At 38.9% G+C, this 26150-nt stretch overlaps 3 protein-coding genes across 3 annotated transcripts in view; 1 reads left to right on the forward strand and 2 right to left on the reverse strand.

The window, feature by feature from the left end:
• Positions 1 to 25061, reverse strand: part of plekhb2 (pleckstrin homology domain containing, family B (evectins) member 2) — a 58156-nt gene extending 33095 nt beyond the window's left edge. Inside the window, exon 1 of the mRNA XM_074667954.1 lies at positions 25056 to 25061. The gene's annotated coding sequence lies outside the window, so the exon portion shown is untranslated. The remainder of the gene's footprint in view (positions 1 to 25055) is intronic.
• aqp12 (aquaporin 12) lies at positions 39 to 3137 on the reverse strand. The gene is made up of 3 exons (XM_074667909.1): positions 2543 to 3137; positions 250 to 366; positions 39 to 166 (listed from the first exon to the last, which is right to left on the reverse strand). Exons 1-3 carry the CDS (start codon positions 3135 to 3137, stop codon positions 39 to 41), a joined length of 840 nt encoding a protein of 279 aa, XP_074524010.1.
• slc35d1a (solute carrier family 35 member D1a) lies at positions 6242 to 24323 on the forward strand. The gene is made up of 12 exons (XM_074669120.1): positions 6242 to 6432; positions 6680 to 6713; positions 6824 to 6910; positions 10585 to 10652; positions 10764 to 10835; positions 12001 to 12069; positions 14594 to 14696; positions 15364 to 15456; positions 18124 to 18191; positions 19459 to 19537; positions 19623 to 19705; positions 23190 to 24323. The coding sequence occupies exons 1-12, from the start codon at positions 6323 to 6325 to the stop codon at positions 23293 to 23295; spliced, it is 972 nt and encodes a 323-aa protein (XP_074525221.1). The 5' UTR covers positions 6242 to 6322; the 3' UTR covers positions 23296 to 24323.
• Positions 25062 to 26150: the final 1089 nt, after the last annotated feature.

Below are 26150 nucleotides of genomic sequence, written 5' to 3' on the forward strand. Positions count from 1 at the left end.
TTTTTGAAGAGTGATCAAAAAATATAAAGCATTTTCTTTCACTTCTTCTTCTTCTCTCCTTTCTCTCCTTTTGGCGCTTTGAATCGTGTCTTCTGAAAGTACAAAAGGTTCTTTGCAAAAATCCTGGGGATGTGTCCCAAGTAGAGGAGGAGGCCCAGAAACATACCTGAAAAACATACAATCAGCGTTAACAGAGTGCATTTTAAAGAGCTGCACATACATGTTTGTATAAGACTTATAACGGTTTACCTGTGAGAGGACCCAGCCAGTAGACTGATGCATACTGTGTTAGGGTGAACCCAGGACAGAAGAAGGTGAGGCCATAAGCCAGAGATGGGTTCATGTACGCTGAGGTATAACCTCTAGCTGCAGAAATAAATGAGTGCATACATACATAAATATATACATCAAGCAGTAAAAAGGAAATTTGTATATTTAAAATACCTAGAAGATAGTCGAAGCAGGCACATGGATTTTGATCACATATATGACAGGTAATAATACCGCTGGCTTCAGTTCCCAGTGCAATCATTACTAGATAATATAATAGTTCTGAAAGTAGGGGATGCCATCCATGTACAATTCTATATTCCATACAATTTGTCAAAATATTATATAAACATATGTAAGAGTTACAATTTATATAAAACCATGCAAACAGAAAATATTTGATCAGTTTTCCAGAATTTTGGGTGGCTACAAGGCCCTGGAGGTAACTACAATTTCATTTAGCAGACACTTTTGTCAGCCAAATGTCTAAAATAATGTAGCCACAGCTGAGCACAATTAAAAATCATCATCAACATTATAGTTCAACCCTCAACAACATTCAGTAATCATTGAAAAATGTTCACCAAGAGCTGGGTCTGAGACCTCCTGGCTCATTCTACCCCTGAGGACAAAGAGGAGAAGGGTCAGATTAAGTGCCTAAGTGTTCCCTTTACAGTTGAGTCTCCAGACATCTCTTGTGATTGAACTGTTGTTATGTTGTCTGTTTGACTTCTGTTCCTTGCTTGTATTGAGTTCCTGAAAAGCGCTATATAAGTAAAATTAAATATCATTACTTGAAAGTAGAAAGGGACTCTGTGGATAGAGTTGCGGACGAGGAGTGTAGACCTGGATGAAGGACTCCAGGTGGGCAGGAGCCATTCTTAAAACTCTTTTTAAGCCAGCAGAAGAGCTTTGAATTTGATAGCTAAACCAGGATTACTGTGGTAATACTTAATTTATGATACACAGTAATGTGTACATAAAGGCACTCTCATTCACTACCAGTCAGGTAGATTGAGCATTTTGAATTAGCTTATCAGGGTTTTCAGTACTACTATTTTGGAGGCTGCAGGCTAAAAACGTTGGGGAACCCGTGATATACATGACAAATTTCACTGACGTGATATGCAAACGACAATAATAAAATGCGCTCTTCCCTCTCTGATAAGAAAGTTTAAACCTATCAAAGAGCTGTTGATTCTTTTTACACATCTTATTTGGTGTCGATGGTAAAAAGTCTGAAACCTACACTTTGGTTGTCAGGACCTTCGTACATTCATCATTTCTGAAGGCACTGTGTAAAACGTGACAAAAACACTATTTACTGACTCTAAATTGATGTCAGTAACACATATCTAGCATTTGTTACAGGGACGCATTTATCCACGTGAACTCTTCTTTGAACCACACTGTGACATTTCTGAACCCAGGAGACAAGTTGCAGGAGTTGGAAAGTGAAATATTGTCCTGTTCTTTTATGACACTTCAAATGTTAAATGGGTGACAAGTCAGGGTGGCAGGCAGGCCAGTTTAAAACCTGGTCTCTTCTACCATGCAATGCAAAACACACAGAATGTGGTTTGTCAGAGAATGTCAGATTTTCATTCATCAGTCCACGGGACAGATTTCTTTTTCCTGTCAGTTCATCTTGAATGGACTCAGGTACAGAAAAGTCTGTAGTGTTTCTGGATCATGTTTACACCTGGTTTTCTCTCCACATGATGTAGTTTGAATCTACATTTGTGGATACAGTGATGAACTGTATTCACAGACTTTCAGAAATTTTAACTTAAGTTTCATGTATTTTTCAAAGAATACGAGGAATTTGACTTCTTTCTTTTTTAACAGTGTTCTCTCTGTACAAACATATATTAAGAAAAACATTTAATATTGCACTTAAAAGGATTTAAAATGCTAAAAACAATTGAACACCGCATTTCACCTTTGTGGACCTAGAGTTTCAATGTGAAGATTATGACAACTACCCTGAGTGTCCCCTATGTGCAACTTTTTCACCAATTACTCTAAATTTCAATATAATTTGGAAAGCCCCTTGAGATGTAGCATCTTGTCTTTAAGGGGGTCCCAATCTCTACTTTTCTTTTCTTGTACAGATGTCTTGCATCTTTTCTTGGCCAGTAACTACAGTCATAACACTCAGGAGAGTTTACATTCTTTATTTGCACAGAAACTGTTTGCATTGTCTGAGCATAGTTTTCTCAGTTTTCCATGCAGTGATTACTGTATAGGGCCAGGTTCACCTGAAACTCACCTGTGTGGGACAGGAATGTGAGGAGGATGGCGATCAGAGGGACCTGGATCAAAGCAGATCTGCGTCTGAGGCTCAGATGAATGAGGAGGAAGACGAGTGTGCAGACACACTCAGTGAAGAATCCCTGCAGCACAGACACCTGCAGAGACGAGCTGCACTCCCTCGCCATCAGGTTCTTGATCATGTGCATGTCTGTGAGCTCCAGACCCCAGTAGTAAACTGCAACCAGGAGGGCCAGATGGGACCCCAGGAAATGAGCAGCTACAGCCAGCAGGGTAGGCAGGGCTGGGGTCTCCAGCTGCAGGAACCTCATCAGTACCAGAGTGGGGTTACCTGACGACCCTCCACAGACCACTCCATTGGTCAGCACCACCACAAACAGCATGGTCACAGTCACATCAGGACCCAGACCTCCAGCCCACTCCCCCACCTCCACGATGGTCTGCACCTCCAGCCAGCACGCTACCAGCATGAAGGAGGACACAAACTCCAGCATGAAACTGAAGCGAGGCCATCTTTTAAAAAGAGTTTGTGCTGAGGCAGCAAAGACGACCACAGACAGAAAGTACCCGAGGGAGGCGTTCAGTCCTGACATGTCTCACATCAGCTGCAGCTCAACAAAAAGAAGAGAATGAAGGTTTCAGTCAGTACCTCTGCTTTCTGTCAGGCAACGTGGCACATGCACAGACACATCTCTTATCAGGGACACGTCAGGTTTTTATCCCACAAACACCTGCCAAAATACACATAGGTCCGACCAAGGTCAGGTCACAGAGCTGGCCCACAGGCAGGGGTCCTCACTCACAAAAGGATCACATCAAGTCAAAAGGATCTTTTTAAATAATCAATATGGCTGAAGATGGGGACTAATAAAAAATGAAGACATCAGCCCGCAGGATTTAACATTGCTTGCCATGTTTGTCCAGGCTTCTGGATGCAACATGTTGTAGGCTGCTCTGCAGATGAGCTGGAACAAGAAAAGAAAGATTTATGAAACAGCATTCACATGCTCCACTGTTTTGTTAAAAAAAAAAAAAAAAAAAAGAATGCAAGTTATCTGAAAAAATAAAGATGAGGACAACATGGTAAAATCAGGTGGTTAACAAGAAGGGAATGCAAAAAGGATCAAGACTTTGTTAAAAGAAAATGTTTTGCCAGTTGGTTATAACAAAAAGTTCTCAAAAAACATTTTCTGATATTCTTTCCTAAGCACAAGATACTTTTATGAATTGAGCTTTTTGTGGTATATCACTGGATCAAGATATTTTGTAGTTGACTGTTTTGTGTGTGTATCAGTTAATGGCGTACCTGCTTTAACTGCTAGAAAAGATAACTATAACTAAATTTAAAAATACCTTCAAAGAGGACAACCCTGACAGGCACTAAAAGTGTGTTCTGACCCCACCTTGTGGTTGGATAGTATACTATCCATTGGTCATTATGGTCATTGTTACAAGAGTGTGTTAAGTCTATAGACTTAACACACTCTTGTAACAATGACCATAAAGGTCTTTGAGCACTGAGTCAGTTGTTTTTCTTTTCATCCGAATTTGACGCATGTTACATTTTATTGATAGGCTCTCAAGTTTGAACAGACCACTGCAGAGTAACTGCTGCATGTGGGTTGGAATGAACAATATCACAAACAGTTTAGCCCCCGTATTAGCCTTTAGCTCCGGCTGTATCACTCTCTTGTTTAGTTTTCTTCTGCTCTTCTGTCCTTTTTTCTGTCTGACAGTTAGGCTCCTGTGTCCACCATCACTACAAAATTAATCACAGAAATCATTTTTGGCAGAGTAAAACACAGATCTCTGTGTTTTATCTCTTCTCACTACTAAACTTCGTCAGCCAGCGTAGTGCTGTCATAGAAATCTAGACGTGCCATGAATCAATCCGGTCCTAGTTGGCCTGATTTTTGAAGTGTGGATTACGATCAGGCATATACATCTGTCATATACAAAGGGAGACTGTTTCAAGATCATTACCAAGTTTCATGTTGCAGTAACTTGTGTAAATATTGTGACATTACTAAAGAATAGTTTTTATTCAAATTAAAATCCTTCAACTCAAGTCAGTCATACAGAAGTGTAATGCATTCACTTGAGAGGAGAAATTCTCTGTGTGCACATTCAAGGACATTGTAGTTTTGGAAAGAATTCGCTTTAGCACAAAATATATTAATCTTGTGAGAAATTGTTGCTGCATGAAACAGTATATTTGAGGACATGTCACTTTCTTATCTTCTGCACACAAAATGCCTTTAATGTGCACACAATAAAATAAGTCGTTCCCACAGGGTAATTTTATTGGGTGCACAAAGCACAATCATTATGGAACTAATTATTGGTTTGGTTGCATGATAATTATTCTTTGGGGTTGAGTTATTTTGTGTGCACATAATCATTACGTTTTGAGCTCAAGATAGAGGATATGAAATAGTTTGCACACAATATATTAATTTTGGCACACAGCACAATTATCATGTGGTGAGAAGTACTTATTTTTTATTAAGTGTACTCTTTTTTATTGTGTGCATGTTATAATTGTGCACAAAATAATAACTTGGGGAAAGATCAAACATAAAACAAAAATAATAACTTTACTAATAATTAAGTAATTAATGGAAAAAAACAAAACCCCTGATTTACTTCATTGAGGGCACAAGATAATCAATTAATTTCCAAAAGTTAACTGGTGCATAGAATACAATCATACTTTGGGAAGAATGAATTAATAAATGAATGAATATTTGATTTACGTATCTGGTTATAAACATGACCCATCACCTGTTGGATTATTTACAATGAATGAAAGTCAGTTGAAATATTCCACCTACATCACCCCAGCATTCAGGAGTCAAATGTTAAAAGACACCCAAACAGTAATACACTTCATTTACCCTACCACCACATACGTGTACTAATACTGACACATACACACAAATACAGAGGCCAAAGCAATCCCAGACGCCCATCAATACATATAAGGTGAACTAATAAACAAACAAACCCTCCTTACTGGATATAAGGTGAGGCAGCCCTGAGTTGCAAAAAGCATGGGATAAAATTAGTGTTGAAGTTCTCAGGAAACATGACACTATGCCAGGAAGATGTACTGTTGTAACTGCTGCAAAAGGTTAACAGTGACAGTTTACAGTTTAATTTAGGTGTAAAAACCAGACATCAAAGTTAAAATGAATAAATAAATAAATAAATAAATAAATAAATAAATAAATAAATAAAATAAAATAAAATAAAATAAAATAAAATAAAAATGACTCGCTCTAATATTTTTTGTGCTCAAGCTACCATCTACATATTTTGGAAGCTGTATTTTCAGATCTGTCAGGTGTTCTAACAATTTTGGTTACCACGGAATATTTATTTATTTTGTGTCCAAAATTTCCTCGTTTCTCGATTAAAACCAAATTTTAGTGATTCGGTTTTTGACCTTTTTGTTATATCTTTCAAAAAAAAAAATTCCAGCAGAATAATGAGATTTGGATCTTGTCTCCCTTTTGTGGAATATTCAGAACTGTAATTGCCAAAGGTTTGAGCCAAAGTGTTTCAGTGATGCTAAATAAACAGAAAGCTTTGGTTTTCACAACTTCAGACTGGGCGGAAATTTAAAAGTCCCCGCGCGCATGCTTTGTGCGTGTCACTGAATCTCTCCCTCTCTCTGTGTCTGTGTGTGTGTGTGTGTGTGTGTGTGTGTGTGCAGTGATGGCAGCAGCGGCAGAGCAGCAGCAGTTCTTCAGTCGGGAATGAGCAGTGTTCGGGGATGGCGGAGAAACCTCTCACGGTGTTCGTGAAGCTGTTCGCCGCCGGGTTCTACGGTGTGAGCTCGTTTCTCATCGTCGTGGTGAACAAGAGTGTCCTCACGAACTACAGGTAATGGCCACATGACTTCTTTAACGGCTCCAACGGCAGTTTGGATGCTAACATGCTAGCCAAGCTAGCGGCTGAAGTTGAGTTGGCAACCAGTGGAGCTCTATTTGGCTAGCTAATAGAAGACAGTTTTCACTGAATTACGGTAGGGTATATGTGTTAGCATTTTGGCAAAATATGTGTTGTATCAGCTCTTTGGAGCTGTCTGAATGTTGCTTTGGGACTAATGTGACTCATCTCTGCTGTTTAGGTTTCCCTCTTCAATATGTGTGGGCATCGGACAGGTGAGTTATCTGCTGTTATCACACACATCCTTTCCCGAGGACAGGTATTCAGTATTAAATTCCGTGTGTGTGTGTTTCTCCCCTGCTTGTCTCCGTGTATGTGTGTGTAGATGCTGGCCACAGTGGTCGTGCTGTGGGTGGGCAAGGCAGCGAGGGTGATCAGCTTTCCAGGCTTTGATGACAGCATACCTCTGAAGGTGAGACTCCAAACATGTCTTTAAAAACAACAACACGCTAAGCTGTAAGAATTCTCTTACTCGTATATCTGTTTTGCACTGGGAGTTGATTTGATGAGGAAAAATAAATTGAGGTTGTGTTGAGTTTTTCTTTTTGGTGAAGCTGACTTCCATGCAGGGCATTTATTAGTTTACTGATTTGTCATCCTTATATCCTCAGTGTAATTATGAACAGGGGTGGACAGTAACGGAGTACGTTTTCCTGAGTACTATACTTAAGTACATTTTTTGAGTATCTATACTTTACTTGAGTATTGTTTTTTGGAAACTAATGACTTTCACTTCACTACATCTCGGAGACAAATATTGTACTTTTGACTTCACTACATTTCTAGGAAGCTTGTGGTCACTTGTTCCTGTTAGGCTCAGCAATGCTTTGTAGTCAGCTTTTTCCTTTTTTTCTTTTTTCTTAATTTGCAATTGGCCCCACGCTGTGGTGTGACGTTATAGTTGGGGGCAATAGGTAGTATGGATGGATCTTGTGTCATTATTTTAAAAAAATGTGTTTTGGATGTTTGTCCATCCTCTCTGTCACCAAAATGTTAAAGGGGACATATCATGCTGATCCGTGATTTCATACTTACATATAAAATAATAAAGTTGAAAACAAGACCTTTCACCCCCTGAATTTTCAAAAAATGAGATATTGTATTTTTTCTGGTATCCTAGAACGAGATTTGATGCCTCTGAAAATAGGTCATTGCCATTTGGCCGCGAGATTTCGACCTTCGTGACGACACGAGGATCCTTTCTTTTTATTGGAGTAATCTGATAAAGCAGCTCCTCCTCTGTGAAGTCAGTTAGTCACACAACCGCCACCGAGGGATACACCCACCAAGAGCAGAGTATGAATAAAGCTCCCTACTAGCTCTGGCTAACTTGACTGAGTGCTAACATAGTGACGAACTGACGGTAGAGGCGATCTTTAGACTACACTTTCAGCATGGTGGATAAAACAGACAGAGAAAAGTGAAGGAGCAGGATGGAGCCCTGTTATAGAAATAGTTTATTGGTGAAGTCTGCCTATATTTCCACGTATAAACGTCCTGAGATGATCTGTGTCGAGGTGGATTTTCTTCCTCCTGAGCTGCAGAACCGTCAGGGTCTAACTCGGGGTCCAATACAAAAGGACGTATCCTACACTCTGCCATTTTATTAGTGCTATCAATGCCTTACGGTGAAGTTTTGGCAAACAGCAAACTCGCTCAGTCTGCCCCATCCAATATGGCGATTTTGTAAATACTGCCATGCTGCAAAAACCGCCCCCTGGCTCTACCCCCTCCGCCCCTCTGATAGAACTGACCAATCAGAGCACAAAGGACTGTGACGTTGCGAGGTTACTGGAGGTCATTCTCTAAACGGAGCGTTTCAACAAGATCTTCAGAATGTCCATGTTGGATTCATATTACCTTTGCTCCAGCTCAAAGGTGAACATGTAAACTCGTATTTATTTGGCTCTTCCAAACACATTTTAACCTCATAGTTGTATTATTTGATCTACTCGAGTCTGTTTACTGAGTGAATGAGACACACCTCCTCTGCAGGGTGACAGACCGACAGCAGGAGATGAGACTCTGAACAAACATGAACATGATTTGTTTAATTTTCATATTAAATCAAAATAAGCCCTGAAATATCTTTTTACAAATAAGAAGAGTGGCAATCAGATTAGTTTAAAATTAATATCATAGAAACACTGATTTGGTAAAATAAATCTTATATTAAAATACCAGCTAATTCCTCAGTCAGACAGCAAGTAACAATTTTGTTAGTTTCTCAGTGAGTTGATCGCGCAATTCATGTTATTCTGTCAGAGAAAAAGTTTCTGTGCAAAGAAAATGTAAAAAAGAACAAATCTGTTTAAATGTTTTTCAGCTTATTTTGATATGAATAGCAGTCACTTTCCCTGATATTTTCAGTAAGATTGATGCAAACATAGATACCAAAAGGGGGGTGCAGCAAAAAGATATTTGGTAACCACTGTTGTAGAGATTTCCATCACCTTCCACAGACATGGAAAAATACAGGGTGGATACTGCATGTGATTTATTGATTTTATTAAGGCATGTGTTGTGTTGCCATATGGCCAGTGGTCCAACAGGTTTGATGACTTATGAAAGCAGAGCTGTATTTTGTACATAAGTATGCCGGTATATCATCTGGGGGTTTAAAAGTGAGTACTGCAGTACCTCAACTTGAGTAAAATTTTGACCAAGTCACTTTTACTTGTAGTGGAGTAAGATTTGACCAGGAGTATCAATACGTTGACTCAAGCACTGAAGTTGAATCTGAAGTCTGAATCTGCAAATAGTGAAACATAAATGCGCTTTCTGACAGCAAAGTAGTGTTTTCTATGGAGGCAGGATATAACATAAAGTATGTTTTCAGTAGTTTTTTCCCCTCTACATTGACGCTGCATGTAAACGCTCATACTTAAAGGATCAACTGATTTCTGTAAAGATCATCAGTGTTTCTAAAACTGGGGCAAGCAAATTGGCGTAGGATGTATATGAAAAATAAAAATAAAAATAGAAAGATTATTTGAAAACAGTCTGATTACATTTTGAAACTTACACAGGCTGCAACCTGAGGTGCCTGCTCACATTACTAGAAAGTCATATTACCACCACCAAAATAAATACACACTCTAGACTCTTGTTGATTGTCACCTGTGGGTGTGTCCGTGTAGAGTGGAATGGATTATTTGCCCTTCCAGAGAGACATCAACTGCTGCCACTGTTAATTTTTTTCTTTTGAAGTGAACTAGTGTTTCTCACTGAAAATGCTGGTAAATAAATAAATCTATTTTGTCAGAAATGATTCACTTTAGAAGATTTTATTTATATGTTATGCATGCTAAATGTGGGAGGTGGGGGTACTGGCACGATTACAGACACATTTCTTTTGTAGCTGCTGTAAGTGCACAAGAGTAAGGGGTACATGTCTGAAGGGGTATGGGCTGGGAAAAGTTTGTGAACCACTGCATTGTATGCTTAAAGATTGCATGATACAAACGTCATCATCTCCCCCTGATCGCTTTCAGTGAATTTTCCTGACTCTTTCCTGCGTTGTTCACCTGCCCAACCAGACTTCTAGCATCAATTTTACTAGAGGGCTGGAAGGATACGTTTCAGATAAAGTTGGGCCAAAAACACAGATTTTCAAGTTCACGCATCTTACTTTTAAATCTAATTTTTTTGCCTGTCCCCTCTCGCATGAGCACTCTCTGCCCAGAATATTTATTCAAACTTGCTGGTTTACACATGCTGTTGGATGGGAGGAGAGATGACCCCTGGGAACCAAGACATAACATTCAAAGCATGCTGTAAAAGCCACAGTTCAGTGTTTACAACATGAGGGCCGTTACAAATCATCCTGCTGGTGTTGCTGTTCTAGGTTCAGATGTTTTTTGGGTGCAGAATAAGAGTTAGATAACATGTAATTTATGCAAACACACACAAAATTTGTGTGTTGACGGAGAGAGCTGATAACTACCTTTGTGTGATACCTATTATCTGAAACTCAGGCTGCAGGATTTAAAAAACCAAGTTGTGCAAAAATACAAAGTGTTGCTTCTCAGCTTGCTCTTCTGGACTCTTCTCATAGTAGTATCATGTACTTTCTTCCCTCCACAGACGTTTCCTCTACCTCTCCTCTATGTGGGGAATCAAATCACTGGTCTGTTTGGAACCAAGAGGCTTAAGTGAGTCCTCATCTGTCAAGTTTCTGAGCTGAATGATGATTACAAATGAAGTTTCACATTAGCTCATTGGGCCTGGCTGCTCATGATGTGATTTTTGTCCCCTCCCTCCAGTCTGCCCATGTTTACGGTCCTCAGGAGGTTCTCCATTCTGTTCACGATGCTGGCCGAGGGATTCCTGCTCAAGTAAGATTTCACACAACTGCAGGGCTAAGCATTACCGCAAAACATGTGATCACTATCTATTATCACATAGCAATGTGCTGTGCTCAAGCACATCCTTCCTCCAGAGCAAAAGTTTAATCTCAACTGCTGCTTTGTTAATCCTGTCTTTTAAATAAGCTCCTCCCCTTCAAAACAAACAAATGTAAAGAGTAAAATCTGTGAAACCACTCAATAATCTGTACTTTAAAATACCATTTAAGAAGATATTCTTTAAAATGTAATGGAAATGTCTGAGAAAAGCCTGAAAAGCCACAAAAATTGTGGAGTGCCATTGTAATGAAAATAAAAAATCCTTATAAATGTGGAATAACACAGTTACAGCAATATGATTTATAGAAATTGTTTTATAACAGAGTGACCACTGTGAGAAATCATCTCAGAGCTTTCAATTATTATACAGTTAAGAGCTTTTCTGATTGAGAGAGACAAAAGTCTAACAACCATTGATGGAAAATTAAGAGTTTAATGTCTTCGTGGCTGTTCAGCAGAGCTACAACTACATTTGCTGATTCTTTTTTCTTGAGCTTTTCTTGTTTTCACTTCAGGATTCTCTCAAAAGGGAGAGGTTGAACTCTTTTTTTTTTTTTTTTAACCAGCCAGATAGTCCACAAAAAGCTCTCAAAGAAGCGAGGATTCTTTTTTAAAGATAGTGTGTTAGTTGGTTTTAGGCAGGCACAGGAGGGGCTGCTAGCTGAGCTGCTGCAGCTGATGTTAGCTTTTTACTCTGCACACTGAGGAGCCTCGTAACTGAGCTGCATCCAACACCTGTTTGTCAACTTTTTTCACCATTAGTTTCCCCTGTTGAGAAACAAAGTTCACTCTCACTAAGCTTTTCACAGACACTCACCAGCAGCTCAAACCGAGCCTTGAGCGGGAAGTGGGTGTGGGGTCCTGCACTTAACAAGCATGAATACTGCACACTGAGTGGTTGTTGTGGGAATTTTTGCTTTGTCACTGTTGATCCCTTTTTGCTGATAAACACCCCAGAGATTGTTTAATTGCTCTGCCTGCATCATCAATCACCTGCTTTACTTTCTCTCTTCCCAGGACACAGCACTGTGTTCTTTGAACTTTTATTAGCACATAGATCTGGTTTCATTGCTCTGCTTTTTCTGACCTTTGACAGGAAGACGTTCTCCCGACCAGTGCAGCTGACAGTATTTACGATGATCCTTGGGGCATTCATAGCTGCCAGGTGAGTCCTGTTGCATCCAGGTGTCCCCAGCTGTAAACTAAAGCTGATTGACCCACACTACAAAGACTCTGATACATGTCCTAACTACAGTTTTGTTATCTTTAGGGTCATTACACACATGTTGTTAAGCCCTTAAACCCTACAGGCTGCCAACCACAGCACAGGTGTTTCAGATTATTCTGCTGAGTCGTTTTAAGCTTTGTATTCCAAGAACCTCAAGACCAAAGATGAAAAAATATAACAAAACATATTATTAATTTATGATTCAAGGATTCCACAAAATAGATTTTAAAAGAATTTGTCGGAATATTCTTAAAAAGGCAGCTATAAACAGGAGAGTCTTCATCCTGGATTCAAAGGAGCTGAGAGTTTCAGCAGTTTCAGGTTTTTCTCAACCGGTTTAGGGCGCGTGTGCTTCGTTGGGTTTGTGTTTTTCTTTTTTCTTAATTTTACTACTCGGTTTGAAGCCTGATAATGTGCATGCTCAGCTCAAAGCAAAGGAGTACAGCATGACACTGTGTTGGGGAGCATGTGTGTTGTGTACATGGCAAGTGGAGAAAACAGAGTTAGAGGGTGTACCTGTGGCGTTGTGGCGTTCTGCTGTCTGGAAGCACTTTAGATTCAGTGTGAGCTCTGATGACGGTGTTAAGAAAGTGGAGGTTAAAACCACAGCTGGGTGTTGCCAATTAATGATTTAAGTTTAATGACTTTTCAGACCCCTCTGGCGAGTTTTTTTTAAAGACAAAAATTCTTGCGACTTTTCTGGAGTTTGAAGAACGTGGCATTAAAGCATGTTTTGATCTCCTCAATGGTCAGTGAGTGTGAGTCCCTCCACTATCAAAAACACAGACAGACAGTCCTCTCTCCCAGCAGTCTCCTCCTGCTGCTCCAAAGCAGTCAACGGCATTCAAATGAATCACGCAAGTGTGTGTGTCATGGTCACTTCTGTCAGTCTCCAGCCCAGGTAAAGGAGGAGGGTTGATATTTTGACACAAAAAAACAAGAAAGGGGAGAAGAAATTTAATTTGTAGTTCTTAACATATTTATCATGTTGTCTGTGCTTCCTGTCTCTCCCACGTTATTTCTCTCTCCTACATTTTTCTCTGGACAAAGCAAGTGTAAAAACCTCAAGCAGCAGCGGTCTGAACCAGCAAATGATTCACAGTCATCAAGTCAACTGAGGACAAATAGATGAACCAGTTTTTTCAGCTCCTGCTGATGCTTAAAGCTATGAATCCAGGTGTGTCAGTGTCATTTCAGTTCAAGAGCCACATACAGCCTAATTTGATCTCAAGTGAGCTGGACCAGTAAAACCATAGCATATTTACTGATAAGTAACAACAAATCTAAATTTTACCTTTATTTAGAGCAGAGAAATACAAGAATATAAAAAATCCTTGGTGACAAAAGGCAGCCCTGGCGGAGTCCAACCCTCGCTGGAAACGAGTCCGACTTACTGCCAGCAATGCAGACCAAGCTCTGGCACTGGTTGTACAGGGACGACTCGTAACAAGCAGTCCGATACCCCATACTCCCAGAGAACCCCCCACAGGACTCCCCGAGGGACAAGGTCGAATGCCTTCTCCAAGTCCACAAAACACATGTGGACAGGTTGGACAAACTCCCATGCACCCTGGAGGACCCTACTGAGGGTATAGAGCTAGTCCACAGTTCCACGGCCAGGACAAAGTGATGTGACAGATGCATTTTATGTTGAAAGACAGTCAGCAGATAAAGTAGCACAACACGGTAGTCGGTCATGACAATGGGACTGTTGGCAATGTGAAGCAGAGTGTAACGTCGGCGTTTCCACTGAAAACTCTGACTTACTGTTTGCATGGCAATGGTGGCTGCAGCATTTCAGAAAAAATCCACTCTGGAGGCCGTTGACACATAAATAGCCGACCGAAAATGCAAACTTTTGAAAAACGATAGGCCAAAACGCAACAATACTTTTGCGTTTCATCCTAAAACTGTTGTTGTGTAAACAGCCCCTCAGATTTCGGCTGAATTTTTTTTTTTTTTAAGACTAGTGGGAGGAAAAATACAGATTTCTTGGCTATAAATTAGAAAAAACTACTTTGGCAGGTATCACAGGGACAGTATTAAGACCAAAAGAAGCATAATACCCCCTCTTAGACACAAAAAAAAATCACTACTGTTCTAGATCCCACAGCTTCCACAGTTATTCTTATATTTTGTCTCAAATGAACAGAAAACAAAGGAGGAATTTCATTTCATTTCATAATATCCTGAAGCCTGTGATGAAATTTTACAGGAAGCAAAGTTTTTTTTTCCAATCTTTATCAGATTTTAATGGTTGATGTGTGTCTCTCTGTTTCCTGGTAAAATAGCTTGTCAGATTGGTTGGATTCAAGTTGAGTTATGAGAAGGGAAAAAAGGCTTATGAGGAAGACATATGGACGAGTATAAACAATGTCTTTTTTGATAATAATGTAGCAGTGTTGTAAAATAAACATAAATAAAGCTTAATCTGATTTTCCTCCCTCCTATCTGTCTGTAGTGCTGACTTGTCCTTTGACCTGCAAGGCTACGCGTTCATCCTCCTGAATGACGTCTTGACTGCTGCCAATGGAGCCTACGTGAAACAAAAATTAGACGCAAAGGTATGTGGCCGGGCGGTCTGATGAATAGTAGGCATTGTTGGGTTGAAGCCGGTTTTGGCACTGAGCTGCCGTTGGTGAATGTTGAGAGCCCAACCTGTCCTTCTGGGTCTGGTATAAATGAACTCTGTGTATGAAGACACCACAACTCAGAGCCTTTTATTCCCTCTTAACTCCACATTATCTACACTTTATCACTTTTTATGATTCTGAATGGCTTGAATGTTTATTTCTGCTTTATTTTTAGCTTTCTGCTTCCTAACTGAGCTGCTGTTTTAGCTTGTAGCCTGTTTTAGATGTTTTTTTCTGTCTCATGAGCTCAGGACTCACATTACAGCAGAGGCAGGACTGTGTCCACATTTAGTCTATGTTGTCTGTAGAGCTTCTTACGAGCAGAGAGGTATGCGTGTGTGTCTGTGTGTGACTGTGTGTGACGTATGTATGTGTGTGTGTTGGGTATAAAAGATGGAGGCATGTGCTGCATTGGTATCAGCCTGGAGGTTCAGGGCTGTGCCGTGAATAGTGGCCTTGCAAGACATCTGTATGATAGTGATTGAGGAATGCTCAGAGTCTGAGTGAACAACTCTCTGTTTTCCTGGCTCTGCTCATGTGTCATGTTTCTGCCACTTCCTGACCATCTGTTTCCATGCTCCCTCTCTCTCTCATACAGGAGCTGGGGAAATATGGGTTGCTGTATTATAATGCATTATTTATGATCCTTCCCACTTTGCTGTTGGCTCATGTGACTGGAGACATGCAGAAGGTAAGAAGTTTGACCCCGTTGTTTGGTCCTCATGTTCTAAACATGATAAACACTGAAACAAATAATTGCTTTAAATAAATAGACCATTTACATTCCTCACATCAGAAATGACACATGAGCAGTCAAAATTAAGAAGAAATTAAGACATTCGAACAAGTTCAACCCAAGGGTTGTGTATCTGTGGAGTAAAATACACTCCAAACTACCTTCATTAGGCTCTAAATTATGTGAGCAACAGAAAAGTCAGATTCAGAGGCTGCATTTATCTTTTCCATATTTTAAAAATGGATACAAAGCAAAAATGCTGGAACTGCTACATATTCACGTGTTGTAGAAATCCCTGTATCTGTCAGTAAACTGATCAAATTGCTCAGTTGTAAAAATAGCACAAGATCTTCACGAGGTGTTCACAAGACATGCTGAAATGAAGAGGTCATCTTATAAGAGTTTTTAACTGGTTCATGACACATTCAGAGGGGTGGGCCTCAAACATTAAGGGTCTGCCCCTGGCAGGCCATAGCAGACCAATCACTCACTTCAAATACAGTCCCTTGGCCATCCAAACCAGAAATTGTTAATATTAACCCAGAGTGATTGTTAAACACAGATAAAACCTATTTCTGTGTTGGTACTGATCAAATGTTTAAAGGTGTTATCTGAAACTGAAGTATGTGCACATATGTGTAGACTGTATGTCTGTGTGCAGTGAGTGTGAGCTGTGTGTTTGTTGGTGTGTGTTGGCAGAGAGCCTCTGGTCAGCCCAGCTGGGGCCCAGCAGCCTCAGAGGCACAAAGCTGCCTTTATGCACCATGCAGGGTTATTACAGCAGAAACTACAACCTCCACTAACTCAGTAACATCAGTGCAGAGACAGAGTAGTCCCTCAATAAAGCTTTTCAAACTCTGTCTGAACGTGGAAGTATGTTTAAAGAATTTAATGAACAGACTAGTTATACACTCTCTGAACATTACATCTGAACAGCTACAGGAAACAGCAACAGTTTTGAAACTCCCCTGCAGGGCAAAAAAAACATTATTTGGCTTTTTGATTATAGTTTTCTTTTAATGTTAAATCAGTTCATACAAACTCAAAACAAATCAGAATATTCTGAGATCTCTGAAAGAGTAATCGTAAAAAGGAATCAATTCACTGTCCAAAAGTATAGTTAGTTAGTCTTTGCTTTCTTATGTTAAAACTGACTCTTAAAGGATAATTTCGGTTTATACAGTTTTTACATTGTTTATAGAATGAAGTAGAACAAAATACTCACCCAGAAGGTTTTCCTGATCCAAGCAGTGCTTCGGGAGATATTTAGATCCAAAATCGAGCAGCGGACGTCCGTGTAATGAGATCCATCGGGGCATAGATAGCGCCGCTCCTAAAACTGCAGTGGCACAAATAAAACCTTTTAGACCAGGGTTCTTTCAACTTTTTAGGCTGCTACCTCCTCAATAGTGGTACTAGAGTGCAGCAGCGAGGGATGGGTACCTTTCACATTTGAAACGATACAGTACTGATGCCTGGTTCCCTGGCAAACACAGTTCACAACACAGTTTGTCTCGTGTAGGAGCACTTTTAAAAACATTTACTTTTTTTTAATATTTCAGTCCAAGAATACAAACAAATTGGCTGGGTTTGAAGTATAGGATTTAACCTGACAGCTTAAAAGCTCCTTAATAGCAGCTGACATGAAAAACAAAGATTTAACTAAAGCTGCATGTTACAAAAATGATTGATGATTGCACATCTGCTGTGGTCACAAACCGGACACAGGATGTCAGTTAATGGCCTCAAACGCATCATGAATGCTGCATTTTTGTTGCTTGGTACAGAAAACCCACCGGTTTCCTGTAACTCAATGACTCATCTACAGGAAAAAGTGTGTCTGATATCACATTAGTGCAACGCTTCACTGGGTCACAGAGTGAACTGATCGCCGTGCATGTGGTGCGTGAATGTTGTAATCGCAGAAGAATATTAGCTGTGTGGTCAAGGCAGCTTTTTTTCTGGTGTTTGTGTTGTTGGCAACACTTGGTGCTGGATGCAGAGCTGGGCAATGTGTAGCCATACCAACTTTACCTGTAGATCATGTCTGAAGGTATGAGGGTGAGGTGTGTGAAGAAAATACAGCACTAACAGAAAGCTTTTGTCTCTGAAGTTTGCTGGAACAAGCCTGGACAAACAAAATATGTTTAGCTAAATATTTCAGGCGACATAAAAGGGTTTGGCCTTCAAGGGCACAGTCACACTGGCATCTAAACTGGGGTGTACCTGGGATGATCTCAACATTTAAGCAGGTCTGGTGAAGATCTATATGGCTCTACAACAAATGCCTGTGTAGTGGTTTGAAAATCTGCACATTTTGTACAGACATTCACTTCACAGATTTTGTAACATTACTAGACACTAGATAAAATTTTTGTGAAAGAAACACTTTTCAGGAGATGTCAGATTGAGGTCTCCTGTAAATGGTTAGCAGACTATGAGACTAGTTTTTGATTAACAACTTCCTCCAGACAACTCCAGTCTGCAACAGGCCAGGCTTAATAAACCACATCTCAGACAACTCATAAAATTTTCATTTTGATTAAAGATAAATGTTGCTTATACTATTTTTTTCAACTTGAGAAAACATGTTTTGTTCTGACTCTGTGTTTTTCCTGTCAGGCAGTGGAGTATGAAGGTTGGTCAGACGTGTTTTTCCTCACACTGTTCATCCTCTCTTGCATCATGGGGTAAGAAAACATCCAAAGCTTGTGTGTGTGATGGCATGTAAAAGCAATCAGTCAGCACCATCATATTGTGCCAAAACATATTTTCCCTGGCACTGCCCTTTTACAAGGTGTCCGCAGGGTCTTAAATAGTTGATAAATCAGTTGTGGGAAACTTAAGATCCTTAAAAAGTATTAAAAAGTCTTAATCGTTATGTTATGAGGTATTAAATTTCATTGGTATTCAAGCTTTGACTCCAAATGTAACCATGAATATTTATTTTCCTCTTTGCGACTGTTAAAAACTAACCTGACACGCCAGACAGACAGTTCCATATTTCCGCCACAGGAAATAGTCCATCTGGTTCGAAAATGTTTTCAGGGTCTGAACCTTCAAAAATACCCACACCTGGTGATTGGACGACCATTCTGCTCGTCACACTTATCACAGACCAGCGTGAGGATCTAAAAAAAGCTTTAGCATCTCAAAATATTTCACTCAAGGTCGTAAGAGTTTCTCAAGCCTCCCGAGAAAATTTCTGGGACTTTTGATGACCTGGGATCTTGGATTCTTAAGATTTAGAGGAAGCTTCACTCGGCTTCCCCTGATCTAAGTTATTTTGAAACAAATTTTCTTTGTTCAAATCCCCTTTTTACTGGATACAACGTGATGAGATAAGGTATTTATCAATACAGTTACGTAGCGCTGTAGTTTGAGACGTGACAACAAGCAAAGTTGTAATTTTGTGAGGCTCCAGCTATATGTAGAGCTAGCAGCCCAACATATTCGTAGGCTAATGTGACAACAAACTCAGTCTGTACAGGAGTTCAGTAGCCGTCCGTATGTAACGCTGATAGAAAGCAAATAACACAATCTTCAGCACATGTCCTAAATTTTAACAATGATGAAATAAATCATTGCTTTTTTTCTGCAAGTTGGCCTTAAATAACAGCTGTTACTTGTTGTGGGAATGGGAATGTCAATTGGCCTACCTTTAGTTTCATTTATTCTTTCAAGCTTTATTCCTTCTCAGTTTACCTAATTTATGTTAAAATGCAAACTACAATTGTTAAAGATTGGTTGCTAACAACAGCTTAAAGTCATGATGAGGTCTTAGGACTTTTTGAAAGGTTTTTAAAAAAGTCTTATAAAGGTATTGAATTTAACCTCAGGATTTCAGCATATACCCTGTTTTACCAGCGGTGAAATCTCAGCTCACAATGACACGCTGCTTTCATGTTGTGAAATCTGGTTTCTGCCAAGGAGTCTGATAATGTGCTCATTCTACAGGTTTGTTTTGATGTACTCCACCGTGCTTTGTACTCAGTACAACTCAGCTTTGACAACAACCATCGTGGGCTGTATCAAGGTAAACTGCAGTCATATGAGGTCACAAGTTACATATTAAACACTGATGATAAATACCTTTGTATTGAGTGATTCTCTGTACACAGAATGTGCTGGTGACCTATATCGGGATGGTGTTCAGTGGAGACTACATCTTCTCTTGGACAAACTTCATTGGTTTAAATATCAGGTATGGAATGATCTTCATTTACAGATTTTACATTTAAATTAAGAAACTATTGGTGAAGTTCAGGTAGCACTGACCAATAAAATGACAGCAGGAAAACAGCAATACAACCACGAGTCTGCATGAGGAGCAGCTCACGATCTGTCCTATATCAAACATTTACACTGAGACACAAATCTGCTTAATGCTGTGTCACTACAGACATTTGGATTTCTATTACAAACGAGACAAATCAGGGGCAACAAGTTGCTGGTAGCCGACAGAGGCCGTTCTCTCCTGAAAACCTGGAAGTCTCACGCTTCAAGCCCCGCCCCCAAACCCCACTCCTCACTTCCATTTCAAAACACTGCCACTAAGTTGAAACTGAAAAAAAGAGACATGAAACTGAAAACCAGAGACGCTCAAAAAAAAAAGAGTGTAAAAACATATCTAAATATTGGCATTGAAAAACACATCATAATATAAAAAAAATCTTTAAAAATATCGCCTTTTCAATGTCTGTATTTTTTTTTCAATTCAGCAATTTAAAATGCCAATGTTTCAGATTTTATTTTATTTTTCTACAATACCAAATTTCTTTTTCAGTACCAAATCTTACTGTCAGTGTTCACACTCCATAGTTTTCTTCTCCTCTTGAGTACGGACCAGACAAGCTTGACTTTTGACTAATTTGCATCAGCATAGTTATTCAGCAAACTTCAGAGCCCTTAATTACAAAAGTATCACATGAAAATCATTTTTCTTTTCATGCTTTATACCTCTGAAGAAAGCCTCAGTGAAGCTTCTGCAAAACTTTCTATTTACAGTAAAACTGAGACTCACCACAAACAGATAAGCAGGCGTAACGTGGAAAATGTCAAAACTGCACAGACCTTGTTGTCAAAAATGGGACTAGCTGTCATAGTTGATGTTTTTAGCTCCATTTGGATTTGTCGTCCATATTTATGCACCCTCAGTGGACCTGGGCTTAAACACTTTGTAGGCAGACATGTCGAGTTTTCACTGCCGCCAGTGTTATGGTTTAGTTTCAAGTGACATTAGACAGCAGTCAGCAGAGACGATAATCTTTTGCAGATGTTTAGATTCCTGTTTACAATGAAGGCCTGTGTTTTTTAATTACGTCCAATAAATAAGTCATGTGGAAAAGGACTGGGAATTTCATGGAATAATTTGCTCTACTCAAGGTCTTTGTGAAAGCACTGAGGGCTGTTCATGTTCATTTTATGTGTCAGTTTTAACAAAATCAGCAAGTTAGATTGACAAACTTTTTTCTTTTTTTTTTTGAACTCGGTATCAAAGGATGGGTTTTCAAATCTTTCTTCCAGTTTGCTTCTTTTGCTTTTTTTTTCTGCTTTCACTGTACAAATATCAAACTCTGTTGAGCGTCTGACCTGTAGTATATCTAAACTGTGCTGGCTGGCTTGAGACACCATGTTCTTTCTTGGAGTTATAAACTCTGTGGGTTTGTGATGAAAAGAGGAAGTGCAGAGCTGACAGATAGTTCTCACTCTGAGGAGCCAATCAGACACAAGATTTTCTAACTGCCTGCTAGATCATGTTTCAAAATGTGACAAATTTCATGACTGATGATGTGCTGCAACATGTTCACCTACGTCTCACTGACTCCCTATGATGGCCAAGTTATCTCCTGCTGCTTAATCACGTTTCTGTGTCCAAACACTGATTCACGGGTCTGATTTTAACAAACAGATTCTGATGCTGTAACTCAGTAAATACAAGCATGGAGGTGTCTGAAGCTTCAATTTTGTTCAGGATTATTAGAAACAGTAGTAGTTTAAAATATTATTGGTTTGAACTTTTTAAATTTTATATTCATCTCTCTGTTTCCTGGACCCTGGTGTGCTGTTTAGTGGCGTTCCTTGCTTTACTAAAACATGAGTACAAAGGGTAGGAAATACTGCCACCTGCTGGCTGGTTCTTGTATCACATCAACCCTGCTGCAAATGTGTTTAGTGAGTGGTTTGGCTTTAATTTAATTTTTGAGCAGCACATAACAGTCTGTATTTTCACTTTTAAAAAATACTTCTAAAAGTCAGTTTTTTTTTACTTTTAAAGAAAAAAAAATCTTGCTTTAAAGTGATTTTTAATTATTTCTTGACTATTTTATTTTGCATTTTCATTTTGAAAAGGGCTCTCTGAGGGGACTGTGAGGACACTCTTAGTAATCTTGTAAGGTCTCCCTTCTAGATATATGCTAGATCATAATTCACAATTTAAAATGAGATTATCAGCGCCAGTATAGGTTTTACATTTTTATTACATTGCAAATTAATGCATTATTAAAACTAATGCAAGATTAATTATGGCATACAGACATTTTAATATTGGCCATTTGAAGGACCCGTACATGGCAGTGGCACGTCACTTCACACATGTGCTGCTAATCAAACCTAACAAAGCCAATTTTTTGGAGAAGGTGCCCTGACTTAGGTTTTATTCAGTCACCAATAATAATGTGGATTTACAAATCTCCTCTTCGTGTATTGATTTGATTAGTTATGCATTACAATTTTGTAATGTCTTAGAATTCAAATTCTTTACTCGGGGACCTTAAGCAGATATGAGATTAAAATGCGATTAATTCAATTAATTAATTAATAAATTACAAACCCTATTGTTAACTTGATTTTTTTTTTAATCCCCTAACAGCACTAGTTAAATGTCATTTCTCAAAACAATTTCTTGGATGAATCTGTAGCAATGGCAGACACTGGAGCTGAACGGTCCAAAAGAAAAAGGACAGATAGGACAGATAAATACATCACCTCATCACTCTGCATACATCAAAAAGTTGTCACACTCCATTCATTTGCTTTAAAACAAACACACCTTGGTAAGACTCACATCCTCACAGCAGTGGTTGCAAGTGTTTGTGGGAGCCTTTGTCACTGAAAAACAGTAGCAATTCCAGAAAGACCTCGAAGCTCCTTTGAATGAATTTGGTGAGGTGGTCTGCATGAGAGTGGCTTCAGAGTTTTGTTGCTGGTTGTGAAACATCTGAAATCAATAATGACCCCGCCAAAGAAAGAATCAGATCTCAAACTGGATCTGACATATTTGAATTTATTTAATGCCTCAACTGTTCCTAGGGGGCAACGTCAGACAAAGTGAAACAGGATTCTTAAGTGAGAGATGTCAGAAGAAGCCACAATAAGATTTGTGTTGATAATGCATGTTGTAAACAACAAAATCAGTAGAATTAAAAGATACTGGATCACCCAGAGGGGGCGCTGCCCACAGAGGCACAATGAATAAGTATAACCTGCCTGCTTTATGCAGTCTAACTAAAATAAAGATGAAATGATCAGGAGCAAACATGATGGACATGTTAGCGCCCCCTAGAGAGACATGAGCTCTTGGATATATTGATTTTCAACTTTCTTGAGGCTTTTTTTAATCTCTGTTTTCAACAGCTTGTGTGTTTTTCTAACTTGTGTAACTTGAGTCTGCTGTGTTTGTGCTGCAGCATCGCGGGCAGCCTGGTGTACTCGTACATCACCCTGACGGAGGAGCAGACGAACAAAGCCAGCGAGAGCACAAAGCTGGACATTAAGGGGAAGGTGGTGGTATAACGGAGACACTGGATTTTAGTTATTTTACTCTGACCCACGGGAAAACTGTTTTTAAGAAGCTTTTATTTATGGAGTATTAAGCAGGAAGTGATGGAGCCATGCTGAACTGCACCGTCACTCTGCCTCCTCTGCTGCTGCCATGGTTACGACACCTCCAGAGGGATTGTGGGTGAATTTTAAGCCTACGTTTTCTTTTTTATATATAAATATTTGTAATTTTGATACTGTAAATGAGGGGAAATTTTATTTATACATTTCCTTCCTGGCTGTCCAGCTGAAATCAGTGAGCGGGATTATCATGAAAAGGTTTTTTCAAAAGGCACAGTCCGTGTTTTTTTTCTCGGCCTTTTCTAGTTTGCTGTTTACAAGGAATGTAACATTTGATGCCTTTAAGCACAGAGATGCACTGACATGCTCACTATCTGTTTTCTCAGCCTTCACAGTTTTACATGCTCACAGCTTAAAGCTTCATATTTAAGTGTTTCTTCATGTCAACCTTACCAAAGTGGCCGTGCAGCGTGCTGTCAGGTGTTAAAGGATGTTGTCAGGTGTTAATCTGCCTCTGTGTGGGATGTTTTTCAGTCCAGTTTACATTCTCCTGGCTCAGTGTTATGGGATGCTTGCTGTGTTTCTATGCAGAATGATCAGATCTTTATCGTAAAGGGGATTCAGATATTTGTTTTATTGACTCCATGTTCTGGCACTTTGAACTGAGGCAACACCTGCTGAAGGGTGAAACTCTTTCTGTTACCTTCATGCTTAAGATTATTGAACCCTCCTGAAAATAGATTTCAGGTTTTTTAAGTATTATTAGAGAAATATTTCTAAACTTTTAATAGTCAGGTACAAGTTTGTTTTTTTTTTACACTTTTTATCTGCATTGTTTTATATTTATTACTTTTTTTTTAGACTAATCTTGGTTTTTGTAGGTGGAGTCGCTCGTGAACTGTTAAAGATGTCTCTAACAGCAACTATGGATTTCTAGTGATGATGTATTTTTACATTAAAAGAAAACCTGTTGACATGAAGTGATCTTTGGACTTTATTTACTGAAAACACGTTGTGGTGAGTTTAAAATGTGTTCCTCTTGTTTCCTGTAAACTCTGATGCTTGGGCTGTTTTGATCTTACTTTTTAATCTTGCGTCACTTAGTTCTGAGAATTCTGTGACCGAAGCTCTACTTATACATCTTATAAAAAAAAACAGAGTTTGGTTCCTCTTCTGTCAGAACATCTGACAGAGCAAGACTTGAAGCAAACCTGAAGCCCTGTCAGGGGCAGAGCACTGGGCAGACCTTGGTGTTTGAGGGCCACCCTAACTAGGGCTTGGCGATTAATTAAAAAATAATCAAATTAAAATTTAGAGCTTCTAACAGACGTAAAACTGTTATGTCTATTATTTCATTTTTTCCCCTACTTTCATTCTCTCTACCAATACACTAAAATATGATGTTTTTACCACAAAACATTTCCATTCTAGATGATCTGTTTTCAATTCCATTGCTTCAAGAAACAACCTTTAACTGTTCATTACATTTACCTGTTTTAAAATTCAAGATATTTACAGGACAAACTGAGTTGAGAATTCGATAATCATGCATTAACCAGAATCAAGGCAGAAGGTTCAACTGATTGTAATCTTGATTTTTGCCATGATCGCCCAGCCCTAACCCCATGTCCTAACTATTCATTTACCAGTTAGATCTTTATTTGATAACCTAATTATTTCAGCAAGTCTCATGAAGATCTCAAAAAGATCTTGTGTTATTTTTAAGGAGTTTACAGACAGATATAGGGATTTCTACAACAAATGAATATAAAGTGTTTTTTCAATTTGCACGGGTTTAGTCCAAACATCCAGCACTGTCACTTTATTTCCATGTGATGAGTGTGGAGAGGTATAATACCTCTCATTAAAAGACAGTCTGCTATAAAATCACCAATATTAGACATTTTCTTTTTATTATGAAATGTTACAAGTCAAAAAAAATCTAACTGGTATTAATAATTCACACATCTGTTATTAATGCTTTAATACAGCCCCCCCAAACTCTTACAAGTAGAAACAGCTTTTCAAACCCACAACCGTTAACTGAGCTGACCTCTGACCTCTGTTTTACACAAACCTATAACAACAATAGTTTAGAAGCAGTGATATTGCATTGTCTTTGCATTTATCGTGCACAAAGAGAGCACCTTCATCAGTTTAAACGAGGAAAATCTAAAAAGCACACAGAGTCAGGTCTGAGCTGCTGCTGATGCTTGAATATATCTTTGGATTAAAAGACAGAAAAAACATCATCGACCTAAGAGTTTCAACAAAAACAGCCACAGCACAGAGAAGGATAAAAATAGTTGTCAACTGAAGAGAAAAAAGTTGATAAAATAGTTATTGTGAGAACAAAGTCAAATTATGCAAGGAAAAAGTCATCATAATAAAATGAAACCATTTTATGACAAACCAGAAGTTGTATAAAGAAAATAACGCAAGTTTTAAAACATAGCTTAAAGCATTTGGACATTAAGTTGTAAAATTTTGTGTCTAAAGACTAATTATTTGAGGATCAAGTTCTGACGTTATAGACATCAAGTCCCCATTTTAAGATAGTTGTGGAAAAAACTGCATTTGAAAATATAAAATATAAAAAAAACATTTAAACACTATAATGTGGCTCATCAGCACCACAGTGTTGGAAGTATCAGGGTTTTGTATGAGAGTTCTATAGTTTTTTATGAAGTGCTAGCTTCTCACAAAGAAACAAAAATTCAATAAAAATTTTATTGTGTCATGAATTATGACTTCATAGTTGTAAATTTAAAACTTAATTGCTGTTGCATTTTTAAATTTAATTCTTG

The sequence above is a fragment of the Halichoeres trimaculatus genome, unplaced genomic scaffold, assembly GCF_033239565.1.
Source record: "Halichoeres trimaculatus isolate MK-OKI-2021-1 unplaced genomic scaffold, fHalTri1.1 fHalTri1_scaffold_4, whole genome shotgun sequence".
NCBI lineage: Eukaryota > Metazoa > Chordata > Actinopteri > Labriformes > Labridae > Halichoeres > Halichoeres trimaculatus.